General features: G+C 38.4%; 2 protein-coding genes and 1 non-coding gene across 4 annotated transcripts in view; 2 read left to right on the top strand and 1 right to left on the bottom strand.

The window, feature by feature from the left end:
* The window catches only part of brox (BRO1 domain and CAAX motif containing), a 19845-nt gene extending 10402 nt beyond the window's left edge, over nt 1-9443 (top strand). The window contains exons 9-12 of the mRNA XM_029425881.1: nt 6097-6100; nt 6372-6536; nt 7164-7323; nt 7445-9443. Coding sequence (XP_029281741.1) covers nt 6097-6100; nt 6372-6536; nt 7164-7323; nt 7445-7528 — 413 coding nt within the window. The 3' untranslated portion in view covers nt 7529-9443. The remainder of the gene's footprint in view (nt 1-6096; nt 6101-6371; nt 6537-7163; nt 7324-7444) is intronic.
* Nucleotides 9444-9580: 137 nt separating this feature from the next.
* Nucleotides 9581-20480, top strand: mep1a.1 (meprin A, alpha (PABA peptide hydrolase), tandem duplicate 1). Of its 2 annotated transcripts, XM_029462740.1 has the most exons (18): nt 9581-10297; nt 10554-10715; nt 11557-11611; nt 11716-11810; nt 12227-12421; nt 14293-14299; nt 14421-14465; nt 14568-14608; nt 14806-14881; nt 15106-15223; nt 15785-15960; nt 16124-16345; nt 16495-16641; nt 16753-16968; nt 18042-18506; nt 19819-19992; nt 20074-20158; nt 20256-20477. In XM_029462740.1, the coding sequence occupies exons 1-17, from the start codon at nt 10277-10279 to the stop codon at nt 20109-20111; spliced, it is 2253 nt and encodes a 750-aa protein (XP_029318600.1). In that variant the 5' UTR covers nt 9581-10276; the 3' UTR covers nt 20112-20158; nt 20256-20477. The 2 variants fall into 2 exon arrangements, with proteins under 2 accessions (XP_029318600.1, XP_029318601.1); XM_029462741.1 differs by lacking the exons at nt 11557-11611; nt 11716-11810 and having other exon boundaries at nt 20256-20480.
* On the bottom strand, nt 12679-12760 carry trnas-gcu (transfer RNA serine (anticodon GCU)). The gene has a single exon. It is a non-coding gene; the product is annotated as a tRNA-Ser (tRNA).
* Nucleotides 20481-20569: the final 89 nt, after the last annotated feature.

A 20569-nucleotide genomic window follows, 5' to 3' on the forward strand; every position in this document is an offset into this window, starting at 1 on the left:
CTTATACCCTTACCTTATTCAACGTACAAACCAGCGAAACAAGTGAGGCTCTTAATGAATACTACTTTATACCTTACCCTTCTATCTACGTACACCAGCGAACCCTAGTTGCGCTCTTAATGAATACTACTTATTACCTTACCTTATATTTCCTACAGTACACCAGCGTTAAACAGTTGAGCTCTTAATGAATACTACTTATTACTCTTACCTTATATCTAACGTCAACCACCAGCGGTACAACAGTGAGCTCTTAACTGATTACACTTATTACCTAGCCTTATATCTACGTACACCAGCGTACACAGTGAGCTCTTAATGAATACTACTATACCTTACCTATACCTACGTACCACCAGCGTAACACAGTGAGCTCTTAATGAATACTACTTATACCTTACCTTATATCTACGTACACCAGGTAACACAGTGAGCTCTTAATGAATACTACTTATACCTTACCTTATATTACGTACACCAGCGTAACACAGTGAGCTCTTTAATGAATACTACTTATACCTTACCTTATATCCACGTACACCAGCGTAAACACAGTGAGCTCTTAATGAATACTACTTATACCTTACCTTATATCATACGTACACCAGCGTAACACAGTGAGCTCTTAATGAATACTACTTATACCTTACCTTATATCTACGTACACCAGCGTAACACAGTGAGCTCTTAATGAATACTACTTATACCTTACCTTATATCTACGTACACCAGCGTAACACAGTGAGCTCTTAATGAATACTACTTATACTTACCTTATATCAAAGTACAACCAGCGTAACACAGTGAGCTCTTAATGAATAATACTTATTACCTTACCTTATATCTCGTACAACCAGCGTAACACAGTGAGCTCTTAACGAATACTACTTATACCTTACCTTAATCACGTACACCAGCACGTAACAGTGAGCTCTTAATGATACTACTTATACCTTACCTTATATCAACGTACACCAGCGTAACACAGTGAGCTTCTTAATGAATACTACTTATACCTTACCTTATATCTACGTACACCAGCGTAACACAGTGAGCTCTTAACTGAATACTACTTATACCTTACCTTATATCAACGTACACCAGCGTAACACAGTGAGCTCTTAATGAACCTTACCTTATATCTACGTACACCAGCGTAAACAGTGAGCTCTTAATGAATACTACTTATACCTTACCTTATATCAACGTACACCAGCGTAACACAGTGAGCTCTTAATGAATACTACTTATACCTTACCTTATATCTACGTACACCAGCGTAACACAGTGAGCTCTTAATGAATACTACTTATACCTTACCTTATATCTAACGTACACCAGCGTAACACAGTGAGCTCTTAATGAATACTACTTATACCTTACCTTATATCTACGTACACCAGCGTAACACAGTGAGCTCTTAATGAATACTACTTATACCTTACCTTATATCTACGTACACCAGCGTAACACAGTGAGCTCTTAATGAATACTACTTATACCTTACCTTATATCTAACGTACACCAGCGTAACACAGTGAGCTCTTAATGAATACTACTTATACCTTACCTTATATCTACGTACACCAGCGTAACACAGTGAGCTCTTAATGAATACTACTTATACCTTACCTTATATCAACGTACACCAGCGTAACACAGTGAGCTCTTAATGAATACTACTTATACCTTACCTTATATCTACGTACACCAGCGTAACACAGTGAGCTCTTAATGAATACTACTTATACCTTACCTTATATCTACGTACACCAGCGTACAGTGAGCTCTTAACGAATACTACTTATACCTTACCTTATATCTACGTACACCACGTAACACAGTGAGCTCTTAACTAATACTACTACTTATACCTTACCTTATATCTACGTACACCAGCGTAACACAGTGAGCTCTTAATGAATACTACTTATAACCTTACCTTATATCTACGTACACCAGCGTAACACAGTGAGCTCTTAATGAATACTACTTATACCTTACCTTATATCTACGTACACCAGCGTAACACAGTGAGCTCTTAATGAATACTACTTATACCTTAACCTTATATCTACGTACACCAGCGTAACACAGTGAGCTCTTAATGATACTACTTATACCTTAACCTTATATCTACGTACACCAGCGTAACACAGTGAGCTCTTAATGAATACTACTTATACCTTACCTTATATCTACGTACACCAGCGTAACACAGTGAGCTCTTAATGAATACTACTTATACCTTACCTTATATCTACGTACACCAGCGTAACACAGTGAGCTCTTAATGAATACTACTTATACCTTACCTTATATCAACGTACACCAGCGTAACACAGTGAGCTCTTAATGAATACTACTTATACCTTACCTTATATCTAACGTACACCAGCGTAACACAGTGAGCTCTTAATGAATACTACTTATACCTTACCTTATATCTACGTACACCAGCGTAACAGTGAGCTCTTAATGAATACTACTTATACCTTACCTTATATCTACGTACACCAGCGTAACAAGTGAGCTCTTAATGAATACTACTTATACCTTACCTTATATCTACGTACACCAGCGTAACACAGTGAGCTCTTAATGAATACTACTTATACCTTACCTTATATCTACGTACACCAGCGTAACACAGTGAGCTCTTAATGAATACTACTTATACCTTACCTTATATCTACGTACACCAGCGTAACACAGTGAGCTCTTAATGAATACTACTTATACCTTACCTTATATCTACGTACACCAGCGTAACACAGTGAGCTCTTAACTGAATACTACTTATACCTTACCTTATATCTACGTACACCAGCGTAACACAGTGAGCTCTTAATGAATACTACTTATACCTTACCTTATATCAACGTACACCAGCGTAACACAGTGAGCTCTTAATGAATACTACTTATACCTTACCTTATATCTACGTACACCAGCGTAACACAGTGAGCTCTTAATGAATACTACTTATACCTTACCTTATATCAACGTACACCAGCGTAACACAGTGAGCTCTTAATGAATACTACTTATACCTTACCTTATATCTACGTACACCAGCGTAACACAGTGAGCTCTTAATGAATACTACTTATACCTTACCTTATATCTAACGTACACCAGCGTAACACAGTGAGCTCTTAATGAATACTACTTATACCTTACCTTATATCTACGTACACCAGCGTAACACAGTGAGCTCTTAATGAATACTACTTATACCTTACCTTATATCAACGTACACCAGCGTAACACAGTGAGCTCTTAATGAATACTACTTATACCTTACCTTATATCTACGTACACCAGCGTAACACAGTGAGCTCTTAATGAATACTACTTATACCTTACCTTATATCTACGTACACCAGCGTAACAGTGAGCTCTTAATGAATACTACTTATACCTTACCTTATATCTACGTACACCAGCGTAACAGTGAGCTCTTAATGAATACTACTTATACCTTACCTTATATCTACGTACACCAGCGTAACACAGTGAGCTCTTAATGAATACTACTTATACCTTACCTTATATCTAACGTTACACCAGCGTAACACAGTGAGCTCTTAATGAATACTACTTATACCTTACCTTATATCTACGTACACCAGCGTAACACAGTGAGCTCTTAATGAATACTACTTATACCTTACCTTATATCTACGTACACCAGCGTAACACAGTGAGCTCTTAATGAATACTACTTATACCTTACCTTATATCTACGTACACCAGCGTAACACAGTGAGCTCTTAATGAATACTACTTATACCTTACCTTATATCTACGTACACCAGCGTAACACAGTGAGCTCTTAATGAATACTACTTATACCTTACCTTATATCTACGTACACCAGCGTAACACAGTGAGCTCTTAATGAATACTACTTATACCTTACCTTATATCTACGTACACCATGCGTAACAGTGAGCTCTTAACGAATACTACTTATACCTTACCTTATATCTACGTACACCAGCGTAACACAGTGAGCTCTTAATGAATACTACTTATACCTTACCTTATATCTACGTACACCAGCGTAACACAGTGAGCTCTTAATGAATACTACTTATACCTTACCTTATATCTACGTACACCAGCGTAACACAGTGAGCTCTTAATGAATACTACTTATACCTTACCTTATATCTACGTACACCAGCGTAACACAGTGAGCTCTTAATGAATACTACTTATACCTTACCTTATATCTACGTACACCAGCGTAACACAGTGAGCTCTTAATGAATACTACTTATACCTTACCTTATATCTACGTACACCAGCGTAACACAGTGAGCTCTTAATGAATACTACTTATACCTTACCTTATATCTACGTACACCAGCGTAACACAGTGAGCTCTTAATGAATACTACTTATACCTTACCTTATATCTACGTACACCAGCGTAACACAGTGAGCTCTTAATGAATACTACTTATACCTTACCTTATATCTACGTACACCAGCGTAACACAGTGAGCTCTTAATGAATACTACTTATACCTTACCTTATATCTACGTACACCAGCGTAACACAGTGAGCTCTTAATGAATACTACTTATACCTTACCTTATATCTACGTACACCAGCGTAACACAGTGAGCTCTTAATGAATACTACTTATACCTTACCTTATATCTACGTACACCAGCGTAACACAGTGAGCTCTTAATGAATACTACTTATACCTTACCTTATATCTACGTACACCAGCGTAACACAGTGAGCTCTTAATGAATACTACTTATACCTTACCTTATATCTACGTACACCAGCGTAACACAGTGAGCTCTTAATGAATACTACTTATACCTTACCTTATATCTACGTACACCAGCGTAACACAGTGAGCTCTTAATGAATACTACTTATACCTTACCTTATATCTACGTACACCAGCGTAACACAGTGAGCTCTTAATGAATACTACTTATACCTTACCTTATATCTACGTACACCAGCGTAACACAGTGAGCTCTTAATGAATACTACTTATACCTTACCTTATATCTACGTACACCAGCGTAACACAGTGAGCTCTTAATGAATACTACTTATACCTTACCTTATATCTACGTACACCAGCGTAACACAGTGAGCTCTTAATGAATACTACTTATACCTTACCTTATATCTACGTACACCAGCGTAACACAGTGAGCTCTTAATGAATACTACTTATACCTTACCTTATATCTACGTACACCAGCGTAACACAGTGAGCTCTTAATGAATACTACTTATACCTTACCTATACTACGTACACCAGCGTAACACAGTGAGCTCTTAATGCATACTACTTATACCTTACCTTATATACGTACACCAGCGTAACACAGTGAGCTCTTAATGAATACTACTTATATCTTACCTTATATCTACGTACACCAGCGCAACAGTGAGCTCTTAATGAATACTACTTATACCTTACCTTATATCTACGTACACCAGCGTAACACAGTGAGCTCTTAATGAATACTACTTATACCTTACCTTATATCTACGTACACCAGCGTAACACAGTGAGCTCTTAATGAATACTACTTATACCTTACCTTATATCTACGTACACCAGCGTAACACAGTGAGCTCTTAATGAATACTACTTATACCTTACCTTATATCTACGTACACCAGCGTAACACAGTGAGCTCTTAATGAATACTACTTATACCTTACCTTATATCTACGTACACCAGCGTAACACAGTGAGCTCTTAATGAATACTACTTATACCTTACCTTATATCTACGTACACCAGCGTAACACAGTGAGCTCTTAATGAATACTACTTATACCTTACCTTATATCAACGTACAGTAGTTGGACGTATTTGGACTCTGACAAATGTTCTGTCATACGGATATGCGTGACAGGGCCTTTAGAAAGTAAGTAAGAAACATTTATATGATATAGCACTTTGAAAAGCTACAAAGTGCTATACAAAAGAATAACTAGTAAAAGTACTTTTATTTTCATTTTTATTTACCAAAAACACGAGTGAAAAGTACTTTAATTTGATTTTAATACACTCATTGTGTTTTTTCACTGAAACTCAGTCAGGTAAAGTTTATGTGACATACATACAGTGTGGTACATTATATACAGTATGTTATTATGAATGCATGTATTGTTAAGTTAAATGAATATGCTCACTTGGGTTTAGTAACATGTAGTTGAAGCACAATTGTTTTATAATAAGTTGCATCTAGTTCATTACACAGGTGATCTGTGTGTCGCTGCTGTACTTCTGGACAGAATGAAAAGAAGAGTTGCAGTGTTTTCCTCGCTTCCCTTTCTTTACTGCCTGAATATCTTCTGTGTTGACATGAAGACTTCTCTGTTTAGGTTACTCCCGTGCCGAGGCGCTGTGTAAAGAGTACCGTCAGACCAAAGGCCCGGGCACCACAGCCAAACCATCAGAGCAGCTGTTCTTCCTCAAACTGGGCGGCGTCATTAAAAACACACTGGAGAAGTGCCAAAGAGAAAATGGCTTCATGTGAGTCAGTCAGGGTGTACACTTATACACTCTCCATACATGTTGTTCTTACGTGCACACTTTGTATTTCCTTATCTTAGCTAAATAGATCTTCTATAGGTGCAACACTAAAGGCTCTGTGATATTGCCCTCAGTGGAAGAAATGGACATTATCGAAACTTATAAAAAGTATAATATGTAACGTTTCTGCATTAAAATGTTAAAAAACGGCAATTGTTTTTAGTCATCCAACGTCTGGATCTTAAGTTATCAGAGAAACAAGTTGAGCAAACGTTAGTGGCAACTTGCAGCCCCTCCGGATCTTCCAGTATCCACTGAGGAGCGTCGGAAACGTTAACTTTGAACGTGAAACTGCCTCATTCAGTGTATTTAACACTTTTTATACACTTGGCCCGTTTGTTTTGGAGAGGATGAGACCTCTGCGAATAATTCGGCTCCCGGTAAAAACCTCCTGAACGATGATTGTAGCGTGATTAAGACGACTCCCATGATCCCACGCTACATCACAATGCCACCAAACTCTAGTGGCAGAAAATGACTGACTGTGCGTTTTAAGATGTACTCTAAAACACTACAACTTTAACTTAAATAAGTTAAATTGTAACTTATTTTACTCTTTTTCCTCAGATACTTCCACAAGGTCCCAGTTGAGGCCCCCCAGCTGGAGTTGAAGGCGAGTTACGGCCTGGCTGAGCCAATCCCCTTCGAGCTGACGCCTCTCAGTGAGCAGTGCACTTCTGAAGTTTACGCCACCTTTGACCTGACCAAGGGAGCCAAAAATGAGAAGGTACTGCGGCTCGTCTCATAGTTTATACACTAGATGACCATCTGTAATAGTGATTAATAGCTTACATCTGTTTTTCAGGCTGTGTTGTTTCACATTGGTATTATTGTTGCTCTAACTTTAGGCAAAACCCAAGGAGGAGGAGGTGAAGCCAGTGAAGGAGCCAGATCTGAAGCCTCAGAAGGACACGGGCTGCGTCCTCTCATAAACCTTCCACACTTTCTACTTTCAGCCTGATGCTTTTATACCATCTATTGTAATGATGGCATCCATGATTCTCTTTCATGTAAACCTCCATAGGAAGAATTTATTTTTTTGTTCTATTAATCCATGGTATTTTACATTTATGCTGAAACATGTGTATTGTATTTTGGGTATGACAGCCATTATCCTTGCACCTAAGCCAGAGCCAGTCCTCACAGCTACTCATGAAGTAAACCTAAAACATTTAAAAAGATAGAACGATATTTCAATGTATTTTTAGTTGTTAAATGTTAGATGAAATGGAAGCTTCGAATTAGGTCTTTACATGAGCTCTTTCCAAGGATGATAAATAAGCCTTATTGGTGAAGTAGTCTTATTAACGGTGCCTTTGGCCGTGTGGCGACGTAAACTGCTCACTGTGGCCTCAGAACTGTGGTTTTGAACCTTTTTGGCACTGGAGTGATCTGGCCTGATTATAATAGAAACTGGTCTATAACACATGCTGAGAAATGGCCTTAGGTTCAGGAAATGGATCTAAACAAAAGATGCAGTAGTAGCATCTGAAGAATAAAACAAAAAGACAGACAGATTTTTCATATTTAATATTTTCCACTACATAGAATATGGTGCAGCCAAGCAGAATGAGTGAATATAGGAAATGGCATTCCCACAATCAGCCTGTATGATTTTCTTGCATTTCATAGCGGAGATTTGATCAGAACTTCCTCATAAAAACACACTTATGATAATTAACAGAATTGAATCGTGGACAGACCAAAGAACAAGACTAGATGTGTCATTGCTGGTGCATTTGGTTTGTTTTAGCTGAAGCAGTTTACAGTCGATACTTTATTTAGATCACATGACGTATGTACTGTAGCTCTTTTTGTACAGGAAAGCTGTTTATTTTTTGTTTTTTTTACTTCAACTATTCATTTAAGAAAACGTTATTACTGACTGATTCTTTAACATGCTTAGGGATTCTGTGATGTATCCTGATAATAGTAGTTCTTAATTTATTTCCATTGTTATGTAATGATATTTTAGCTGTACACACTTATGACAGTATACAATTCTATGTAGCTCAAGTCATAAGTTTTGGTGATGTTGATTTTCATCTGTATGTTTCAGTGGATGCACCAGACTATCCACTGATGCATACAGTGACATGCTGACTCTTGTAAACTTTTCAGTTGCTGAGAGAACGCTGTTGTCAATAGTTGACACAATGTATGGTACCGTACATCTATTGAGTGTTATCCCCTTCCTTAAAGACAATGATCGGAGCGTTAGCAAGATCACATCTGGGGCTGGGGGGGCCGTGAACATTCGTGTCTAAAGTTATTTTATGTGCCGCTGAAGAGCAGCTCCAACTTGTCGAAACTCCCCCCAAGGTTAAAGCATAACTATCTATCGCTGGAAACGTGTATAAACTGTAATATATTGCTCACATGTAATCATTTATGCCCCCTACTTGTATATTGGCTTACCTGAGCTAGACTCCACAACTGTAGTGAAAAGCAGACGAGCTGTCTCTCTAAATTTCCACATAGCGCACTGCAACACCTTTGCACTTTATATTCAGCTGTGCAGGGATTTCAGTGGGGACCTGATGGAGTTGTAATGGCCAAAGAAGGTAACCATTGTTCATTATACCCGGAGCAGAAATCAGACCAATGATGGTGTTTTATTCTTTTAAAGGCAACTGTTTATTCAAAGGGTGTGTCGGATTCCCATTACAATGTACACTCCTGTAGCCCATTATGCCTCCTCTAATGGAGTCCTTCATGTAAAATGTATTTCTAATGGTATTACATCACCCGTAAGCCTCCAATCTTCCACGTCTTGTGCTTATACTGTATATGTCGACATGATTTAAGCATCATCCTAGCTATTAAAGGAATACTTCACCCGCAAAATGGCCATTTCTATATTAAGTGCCCACCCTGTGTTGTCTTGAATTTGCGAAGAAAACGTTGTTGTTCTCGCATGCCTTCACGATTGAAAGAAAAATCAAAAAACGGAGAAAAGTCTTGTCAAGCTTTGATTAAGAAAATGACCCTGATGATGTAATCGGGGTCAGCTCGGCTTGACCTTTGAGACTACAAATGTGTTACAGAGATGCAGTGTGTCCCAAATCCATACTGCACACTGCATGTATACAGTTTGCACCACATACTATTGTATTAATACACTTTTGACAGTTAGTATACAATGAAATCAACATGATTTAAAATGAGCAAATTATACATTACGTTATATGTCAAACTGCAACTTTTGAATGTTGAATGTTACTGCCAATTAAACTTCACAAAGCAAGCAAACATCCAAAAATAAGAGCTCTCCTGGATTTGAATGTATCACTTTAGTGTGAAGTGCAGCAACTAGCAGATATACAACATGTAGACATGATATCAAACTGTTTTATCTGACTTTCAGGCCACCTGAAGGACACATAAAAGGGGAATATTGGAAACATTAAGGTTTCAGTGGCTAAAGTTGTCAATAGACGTTCTACTCAGCACAAGCCCAACCCCTCGAGCCCGAGAATGAAAGTGATTGCATTACTAGCTACTTGCGTGTGTTAAGGTTTGCACTGCTGTATTTGGTGTCTCAGGTTTCAAGATTGATCCTGTATCCTGTAGTTGTTTTTCTCCACAAAGCAGTCCGCGTCGACACACATGCAGTACAGCTGTGACACAAGAACAGAATTGACGGTGTTGCATTGGAGCAACAGAAAGACTTATGAAGAATGAACAACAGCCACCAGGAAGTAAGTGTTGAAATAATGAAGCAAGACAAACAGAGCTCTTAGCATATGGTGTGTTGTGTTCAGTAACAGTCTAGCAAAGGTGTCAGTTAACTTTTAACAGTTGTGTGTGACTTTGCTAAGTCTTCACTTTGGATGGCTGACGTAGTCTGTTTATAAAAGCCTATAAAAATGACAACATGCTGAACACATAATGTGACGTAGAGACAACGTGTCAATACAAACAACAGCTGTTGTAAAGACTTGTCCAATGTCTCAGTCTTCACCAGACACACAGGAAGCAGACTTTGGGAGTGCTGCCCTGTCCAAACAGAGGAAGATCATCCACTTCTCCAGCGGTGAAACCCTGGAGGAGGAAGACAGTGAGGAGGAAGAGGAGGAGTCATTAAACAGGGCTCCATTCAGAGAACCTGCAGAGAAGGTGGGACACTGTTTAGGGGAGAAATCTCGTTAACCTCTTAGAGTGTGTAACTTTTTTTCAAAAATGTTATACTTGTTATTCCTATGGTATGAAGGCCTTTCCGGGGGTGTGACGAATAAACCACACGGAAATGCAAAAATACTTGCCTGTGAATATTACATGTTATGGGCTTTTATTGTACATGAAGTGGATCTGGTATGCTCTGCATGTGTCAATGTGGAAAGGAGTTAGAAGATGTCTTAGTTCAAAACTACAGAGCCTTCATGTTGTTGTTGTATAATCCTCATAAATATGGGTGCAACTCAATCCGTTCTGCACAACATTATTGGTAGATTATTGGAATTTTTGCCACATAATATCTGCGTTTAGTGTGAAAGTACTCGTGACAAAAAACAACAATATATTGAAGTTTAACTTATAAAACGTCCCTGGGGTGTAAAGGCCTTAAGACCGTCCAAACATATTAGTAAACATGAACAACTCTCCCACATCCAAAAACTAGAGTGCTAAAACTCAAATTTGTGACGTCATGGGCACATTTTCTGTTTCAGAACTAAGAACACTACAATAAAATACATCTTATTTAGGTATAAGAAAGAAAACACACATTCTGTGACTACAAATTCACTCTCCCATTCATCGTCAATGGAGCAGACTTTATACTTGATGACATCACAAGTTTGAGACTCACTTCTCTGGTTTTGGCTCTGTGAGAGAGTCGCTCATGTTCAACAGTATAGTTTGTTAAATCCATGGCTTAAGCAAGTTCAGAGTGTAATTCTAAATGTATTTATAATTTATAATTTAGTCATCTATTCTTTTCCTATCTCTTCTTTCTCAGACTAAGTTGTCATTCAGGAATGTGGCCATTCTATTTGGGAGGATTTCCCTGCTGAGTACGTGATGTGAAATTTAAATACATTGAAAGCATACAAAATCAACAATAGGCTTAATTATAGCTATGGAAAAAGTCTCACTATGTCGTTGTTGCCAAAATTAGCTTGTGATTTCCTTGGAGAGAGACTAGCTGGTGCACTCGGACTGGATGCAGCCAAATACCAGTACGCCATAGATCAACATCACCGTGAGCACAAGGTAAAGTAATATTCAAGAGCAACAAAACAAGCATACTTTCCAAAGGTGAACTTTACCGTGTCATTTTAGGATGAAACACTGCACGCAAAAACATCACTTTTCATGCACCGGTCAATTTTGAGATTTTGAAAGTGGAAAGAAAACATCCAAAATACACATTTAGGTGTTGATTTTTTTTTTTTTATGGCTGTTGACAGTATTTTCTGATTTATGCAGAGATAATAATCTAAATACATGTCTCACTGTAATTAATTAACTGGGGAAGTTTCATTGGGACTTCTTTTAAAATAATAGTGAGGTTTTTCAGGGCAGGAAATGGCATGAAATTGCCCAGTCTGTTAATAATACACCGACAGGCCTATGGATGGTTATTTCCTTGTAATTCACTCTCTACATTTTCTGTATCTCACTTATAGACAACAAGCAGCAAAGCCACAGACAACCTCATGGACGGACAGACAGAGACGATCCACCTCTCTCATGGACTGGATGGGAGTCATTACGGAGCTACAGGAGACGGACGATGCCCTGCTGATTCCCAGGAGAGCTGTGATGTGAAACACATGGACAAAAGTGAAGGATGTCACAACAGAGCATATCAAGCAGATGAGGTTCATTCAAATTAAAAATAAAAGAAGAAAAGCAAAGGAATGAGGGTTCTGATTTGATGTCAAGAGTTGCGAGAGTTACAAATAATACTTATTTTTTTAATAAACAAAATTGCAAACTTGCACCATTGAACGCGATGCCACTGTTCGCTGTTTACATAATATCGAGAGTGGACGATCAAATATGGTCATAAATTAAATATACAAAAACACTAATAGTACATTATTATTTGCTGAAATAAAAAAAAATAAAAAAATATCGACGAGGATGGGATTCGAACCCACGCGTGCAGAGCACAATGGATTAGCAGTCCATCGCCTTAACCACTCGGCCACCTCGTCCACGTTGCCTCAAAAGAGTCACACGCGCATTATAACCATAACTATGGTACGTCCCTATTGGGTTATTGTGCGACCTTCACAGATCGAGATTCGGCGAAACTCCATGAATTCCAAAATCCTTATCTTGGTTGACCTAGCAAGAACGTAGCTAGCTAACGTGCTACTAACCATGCTAATGTGCAAATGAGCAAAGCTAACGTTGACTAGGACTAAAATGTTCAAAGCTGTGGATAATAATGTTTGAATCATCTGCAACACCTACTTCTTCTCCCAAACCAAGCACAGCACATTTGCCCGGTTATATTTGAGTAACGTTGCTATTGCGACGTGAATAAGGAACGTTGACGTAACGTTAGCTTAAGCTTCCGTTTTCTGCAACACAGCTAACTAATTTAAATAGGCTATAACTTGTATTTCACCACTGAATATCTCGTAAGCGAACGTTACATGTAAACTTTTGAAAATGACATCCAGTTTATCAAAGGGAATAGGCCATAACATTAAACAACCACTAAACAAGAACACACTTAATTATTTTAAGTATAACACATTGCTATTCTGTTTGAGAGAGACTGGTTAGAGTTGCTCTTTTCAGTGAATAGAAACCCTTTTACAAGAATGTTGTATTAAGAGATTCATATTGTGAAAACTTAGTCAAAGCGACAAAACCACTGTAACTGAGTTACATATAGTAGGCTACATTATAGCTACAGTAGGCCTACCATATGTTCAACTGCTTGTCTAAATATGGGTCTAGTTTAGGATTTTACTTATTTGCCTATCTTGTTTAAAATCTAGACTCAAACTGCTACTACCTGAGAATAAAAGGGGTTTACACCAAACAGTGCTGGCCTTGGTATTTGTGGCCATCTAGTGGTTGAATTAGATTATTATTAAAACACAAGTGACTGCTTTATCTTCAATTCACTCATAACAAAAGGAACATGAGAACCAATACTTTTATTGACACCCAGCAAGAACTTTCAAATCTGAGCGAGTCTCCAATCTGCATACCTTTGCAATGTTGAGGTATTTCGAGTGGAGGCCAACAAGGGAAGAACTTGCCAACATCTCAAGTAAACGTTTCAAGCTTTTGGTGTTATGTCACATCAATTATATAAAATAACACATAATCAATGATGAACTTTAGGGGCTCTATAAGATTATATAACAAAATCAGATATTAAGCAAGACAAAAAAGTATGCCACTGCAGACATAAAAAATAACACCTCATTAATCAGTAACACTGCTTAGTCAGTCAAGTCCTTCAGTTACTCTTTATAACAGGCATAAACTTCATCCAGGACTAAAGGTCATATCTTGTCAGCCTGCACGCTTAAAGCAAAGTAGCAACATTTACTCGCAGCATGATGATGGAGCGAGTGCTGTTATTGTTTGGACTCGTGGCCTTAGCCTCTTCATATACTGTAAGTATTTATTCATTAAGATAGTAAGCACAATGTGATATGACTATTAACTTGGTGACGACTTACACTGGTTTTGTTTTATTCAGATATCTTTTTCCCCTGAGGTACATGGTAGGTCAAAACATGATCGTTCTTAAAAAAGAAATAACAGTTGTGGAAAGGCTATATAAGAAATAACAGTTGTGGAAAGGCTATGAAAAGAGTCTAAGCCATGTCTGTGTTTGTGTTACAGAGGTGTATGAGAATGGCGAGGATGAGAACCCCATCCTAAACCAGGGTGAGCTACTTCCTGTATTTACTGCACTAATGTGTAAAATGTTGTCTAAAACTGTGTGTTTGTTGCTGGTTTAAATATAATGTGTTTGTTCCCGCCCTGCAGGATCAGACGCCAACCTTTTCGAAGGGGACATTTTAATTCCAGTAAGTTGTATTTTGATGGGAATGTCTTAGTATTTCTTGAGAGCAATCTCATGTCTGTTGGGACTGTTAGTCCTCCTTCTCTTGAGTAACTACAGACCTGTATCTATTTCAGATAACTAGATGTGCTTTATTGTGTGTGTGTTTTTTTTGTCAATTTGTTTGCATACTACATTTTTAAAACCTTTTTTATGCTACAGGAAGGAAGGAATGCCATGGCTGACAAAAAATACAGATGGAAATTTCCAATTCCTTACATTCTGGGTGATGATTTGGGTGAGTTTATGTTTAATATTCAATATATTATTGACGGTATATACTCACTGTCATATGAGTGTCCCAGAATAAACCTCCAGTTTGTGCCTCTCATGACGCTTCTAGACTAGTCACCGAAGTTAAAACCTGATTTAACAAAAAAAGAAATACATGGCAACCTTTAAAAACGTTAGACAGGGGGATCCCTCTTATAACCATCTTTTGTGACTGTTTCTTACTCTCAGATCTGAATGCAAAGGGCTGCGTACACCAGGCTTTTGAAATGTATCGGCTGAAGTCTTGTGTTGACTTCAAGCCTTACGAGGGAGAGAAGACGTTCATCAAGTTTGAAAAGAGAGGAGGGTATGGCTGTGTTTACAAAATCGACTGTTGATAGCTGCTGCCGAACAGATACCAGTTTGTAGAGCTAAACATTTTGATCAGAGATGCACGATATTGGATTTTTGCCGCTATCCGATATTTTCTATCTCAGTTTGGCCTATTGCCGATACTGATATGCTGTACACACATGTTTTTTTCCACCTGATTGCAGAAGAAATGTAGACTCTCCTGTAGTGGAATTAATATATTATTATGCTTACTCTTAATTAGTCCATGTATTTTATGGACATGCTTTAACTCAGTAATATATTAAGTAATTCAAAAATAGCTATACAATCCTTAAAATCTAAGAAAAAAACAAACTTAAAAACTTGGCTCAATCTGCGCTGCACTTTCTTACGAGCAAAATTCTGCATCACTTTATGGGCAGAAATGTTCATTTTGCAGCAATGCTGATATTTGATTTTAGAGCCTTTATTGGCCGATACCTGTGATGGTCCAATGTCATCATGCAATTGAAATCTGCTTTAATCATCGGTCCGAAATGAAGCTAACTTTAATCGACTGCTTCTACTGTCATAGGTGTTTCTCCAGTGTTGGTGACCAGCAGGTCGGCCAGATTCTGTCTTTAGGGTCAGGCTGTGATCACAAGGCGGTGATTGAACATGAGCTCCTACACGCTCTGGGATTTTACCATGAACAGTCCCGCACAGACAGGGATGACTATGTCGACATCTGGCTGAATCAGGTAACACCAGGTATGTCTACAAACGTCACGGTGCTTCATGTTCTTTCTTTTGTCATTTGTGTTCTGTAAAACCAGTATTTCAGTAGTAATGGTATGAAATGTTGTTAATAACCTACAGCATGTGTTTAACCCTTAGTATGGCATTTTGTGTGTCAACGTGACATTTCCCACAGGACTCGAACACAACTTCAACAAATACAACGATGACTACATCACCGATCAAAACACGGCGTACGACTACGAGTCCGTCATGCACTACAGGCCCTTCTCCTTTAACAAGAATGCATCCATCCCCACCATCACCACCAAAATCCCAGAGTTCTACAACATCATTGGCCAATACCTCGACTTCAGCAAAATGGACACCCTGAGGCTCAACCGGATGTACAACTGCTGTACGTAGATAAGTACATTTCCTATGTTGATCTGTTTTTCTGACGATAAACACAATGTAATATGATTGAACAGAGATGATGTCCTGAGCCTGCTCAGCACAAAATGGGCTAAAACTTTAAAAATCCTCCCCACCTCCTTCCCTCTCCAGCTGGTCCGCTCACCCTGCTGGACCAGTGTGCCTTTGAGTATACCAACATCTGCGGGATGATCCAGGCCTCCTCTGATGATGCTGACTGGGTCCATACCAAGAGCAGTGAGGGTGAAGAGGATCACACACTCCTGGGAACATGCAGAGGTCAGAGTTGAATAATGCCTCTTTAAAAATCCCAATTATTGATTATTCTCAGTCCAGACTGCAAAAAGGAAATTGTATGTTGTTAGAGCGTGTCATGTCTTCCCTCTCTAGATGCTGGGTACTTCATGCACTTCAGCACCATGACTGGAAAGCCTCTGGAGTCGGCACTGCTGGAATCCCGAACCCTCTATCCCAAGAGGAAGATTCAGTGTCTGCAGTTCTTCTACAAGATGACTGGAAGCTCCAAAGACAAACTGGTGATCTGGGTCAAGTTGGATGATGGCACAGGCACCGTTCGTAAAATGAAGAAAATACACACTTTTAATGGTATTTATTAAGTTGGCATGTTTTTGGAGGACACTTTTCACAGCAGCTACCTGAAACTACCTAAATACACACCTTTGCATCAAGTCAAATATTCATTCGACATTTGTTTCGCTGATAAAATGCTATTCAAATCAAGTTATTTTAGGACATCATAAAACATACAAGCAGACAGTTACTTACTGCCGAGAGAGCATCATACACACACAGTGTATGTCAGTGGGGACAGGTTTAGTAAAGTTTGCTACTCATTATTATTATTAATTATTATTATTATTCATTATTATTATTATTCATTATTATTATTATTATTATTATTATTATTATTATTATTATTATTATTATTATTATTATTATTATTCATTAAATCATTTTAAATAGTTCAACATTTTAGGAAATACACTTATTTGCTTTCTTGCCAAGGGTTAGATTAAAAGATTGATACCGCTGTATGCTAAACATGAAGCTACAGCCAGCATGTAATTAACTTTGCTTTGCATAAAAACTGGAACACAGGTGGAAAACATCTAGCCTCCCTTTGTCCATTGTTGGATAGATAAGGTTGCCAGGCAGTGTTGGGTACGGTGGCCCTTAGGGTCAAAACAGAACAACATTTCCCAAAACATAACTTTCCGAACACACAAAACCATTTCACAAAACTCAAGGACATTTCACAAAATAACGACATTTCAGGAAAAACATATAGCATATTGCTGGATAGCATTTGTAGTTCAAATAAGCATAAGCAAATATAATCATATTAAATATATGACGGTATGCCTGTTGACATGACCGATTATTAACAACATTTAGCAAAATCAATCCTGTATGTTTGTTCATTACAGGAGTAAAGATCCCATTGACACATTGGTAAAGTTCAGCTGCAGATAATATGATGCATATTATTGTTCCCTTCTTCAGTCTTTATGCCAAGATATGATGGCTCTAGATTCATACTTAATGGACAGATATGAGTGGTATGGGTTATTTCATTTACCTCTGGGAAGAAAGTCAATAGTGTATTTTCCAGAATGTTATGAAAACTAGTTCTTAACAGTAAATATTGTTCTTTCCAGCGGATTCTGACCACACATGGAAGATCTCCCATGTCCCAATGGAGGTAGGGGTAAAATTTCGATATGCTTTCCAAGCTGTGGGCGGTGATCCCTCTACATCTACCGGTGGCATCTACATCGACGACATCAGCCTGACCGAGACACGCTGCCCCAACACCGTGTGGAGGATCCAGAACTTCTCCAAGATCATGGAAACGGCCGACAACAACACAGTAATTGACAGCCCGCGTTTCTACAGCCCTGAGGGCTATGCTTACGGTGTCCGTATTATTCCTTTGTCCAGTTACACTGATTACACAGGGAACTACACTGGACTGTACTTCTACCTGGTCAGCGGGGTCAATGATGTGGTGATGCAGTGGCCAGCGGTAAACAGACAGGCTACCTTGGTGGTGATGGACCAAGACCCAGACATTAAGCTGCGGATGTCCACCGCTCGCAGCCTCACCACTGATATGAGGATGAGTAAGTGCTCCCTATCCATTATCCCCAGAGGGAATAAGACAGTACAATATATATATATATCATAGTAATAAGTTGTAACCATGTTCAATTGGACTGTAAAACTTTGTTTATTGATACCTTTAAACGAGTAAATGCCATAAAAATGATTTACAAAGCAACATATCCACTGCAAGGGTGTTCAACAAACTACTGAAGCATCTCCAAATGTTTAGTCCAAATCGTACGAGCAGTTAGTGCAGGGCTCTTGGTGTGTTCAGATAGTAAGTGAAGCACATTTTCGCTTCATGTTCAAGTCTGTGTTAATTCACCCCAAATGGCCAATGTAGAGAAGTTAGCTGTAAGCTAGCAACGGACACACCAACTGTGTGTGTGGTTGTATTCAGCTCAGCCTCCGACCAATTATTTATTATATCCATTTCAGAACCAATATTGAAGACAATTTCCTTCAAAGTTATTAGTGATCCTGAAGGGGGCGTGAATGTATCCGGGACACATTTAACCCAAAACCACAAATGTAAACTATATGATGGTGCTAGAGGAAAAGTCATAAAAGTCACTAAAGTCATTAGATTAATCTGCTGACGAAAACAAATGTCTCTTCAGAAGTTTATGACAATCTATACGATAGTTCAGAATTCACTGGAGACGATGCAAAAGAGTTAAACCTGGGCCAGGTACCGGCACCAAACAGACAAGCGGCCTGCGAAACACCTGATTTATGCTTCCCACACTCTGCACCTCATTGGTGGAAATTGGGGGAGGGACCATATTCCTTCTCCCCTTTTCTCCCCTTACATAATACTCTTATGCACGTTTTTATAACGATAACACATGAAAGATGATTTCACCCCCTTGGCCAGCTGTTTGCTGACTTCAGCATCTTTGAGGTCTTTTTCTGTGAAGCCAGACCTGCTCGTATCCCTGGAGTTCGGCCATGCCTGTCCATATCAGGCATTTTTAATTGGCCAGGTGTTACTTTCTGCTATTTTCTGTAAAGCTAGGGGCTTTCCACAGTCAGTTTCTGGTAATTTCCACAATGACCTCATCATTTTCAGATTTAGAACAAACACAATTTCTACTTTAACACTAGATATGAATTCAATCAATATGCAGAATACTTGTGATTAACATTACATTATATTATTTCATAATACAGAGCATTTACTGGAGGAAAGTTTACTACCGTCATCTCCTTCCTTGAAAACACTCAACCATCACACAGCATGAAGTCATAGGTTGTTCCCCTGTACAGTATCATGGAAACAGCGTAACCTCTCCTCACGTTGCAGCTCTGTCTTTTTGTGTTCTCTAGCATCAGATGGAAAGTTGTTTTGGGACAATCCCTCCAAGGTGGGGACGCTTGACACTTCCTGTGATTGCTACAAAAGTGAATCATGGGGCTGGAGGAACTTTATCAAGCACTTTGACCTCAGGCGGCGCAATTACCTCAAAAACGATGACCTCATCATCTTCATCGACTTTGAGGGTTAGTGGTCTTCTTGTTTAATATTGTTTGTGTTGTGTGCGAGGATGCAGGCATGACAACTAATTATTTCTTTGTCCACAGATATAACATCACTCAGTCCAAACAGAAGTCCCCATTAAACCAAAGGAGTAAGATCCCACAGGATGTTATATCATGATTAACTGAGGTAAGACATCAGACACTATTTCACAGATTACATCACACTTTTATGTGAAGTTACTATTTTTTTCCAATTTTAAAATATTAATATGCAACAAATGCAGCTGGGATGAGAAGAACAACCTTGGAAGATGAAGAAAGGATGGAAAATTGCTGTTGTGACACGATCACAGTTATACACATCATTTAAAAAACATAACATTTTAAAGTATATTTAGTATCTAATCTATACATAAAAGGTGAACTGTTTATGCAAAATCATTTTAAACAATAAAGTTATTTGGCATTGAAATGTTGTCTTAATAAAAGCTATTAAATTAAGCTATTAAAGAACAAACATGTGGTATGTTTCTTTTGTTTTGTGATGTAGAAATGGCTGCCATGTGAGTGACCATTAGAAACCATGAAATTAGAGGAA

The sequence above is a fragment of the Cottoperca gobio genome, chromosome 24 (assembly GCF_900634415.1).
Source record: "Cottoperca gobio chromosome 24, fCotGob3.1, whole genome shotgun sequence".
In the NCBI taxonomy this organism is placed as follows: domain Eukaryota; kingdom Metazoa; phylum Chordata; class Actinopteri; order Perciformes; family Bovichtidae; genus Cottoperca; species Cottoperca gobio.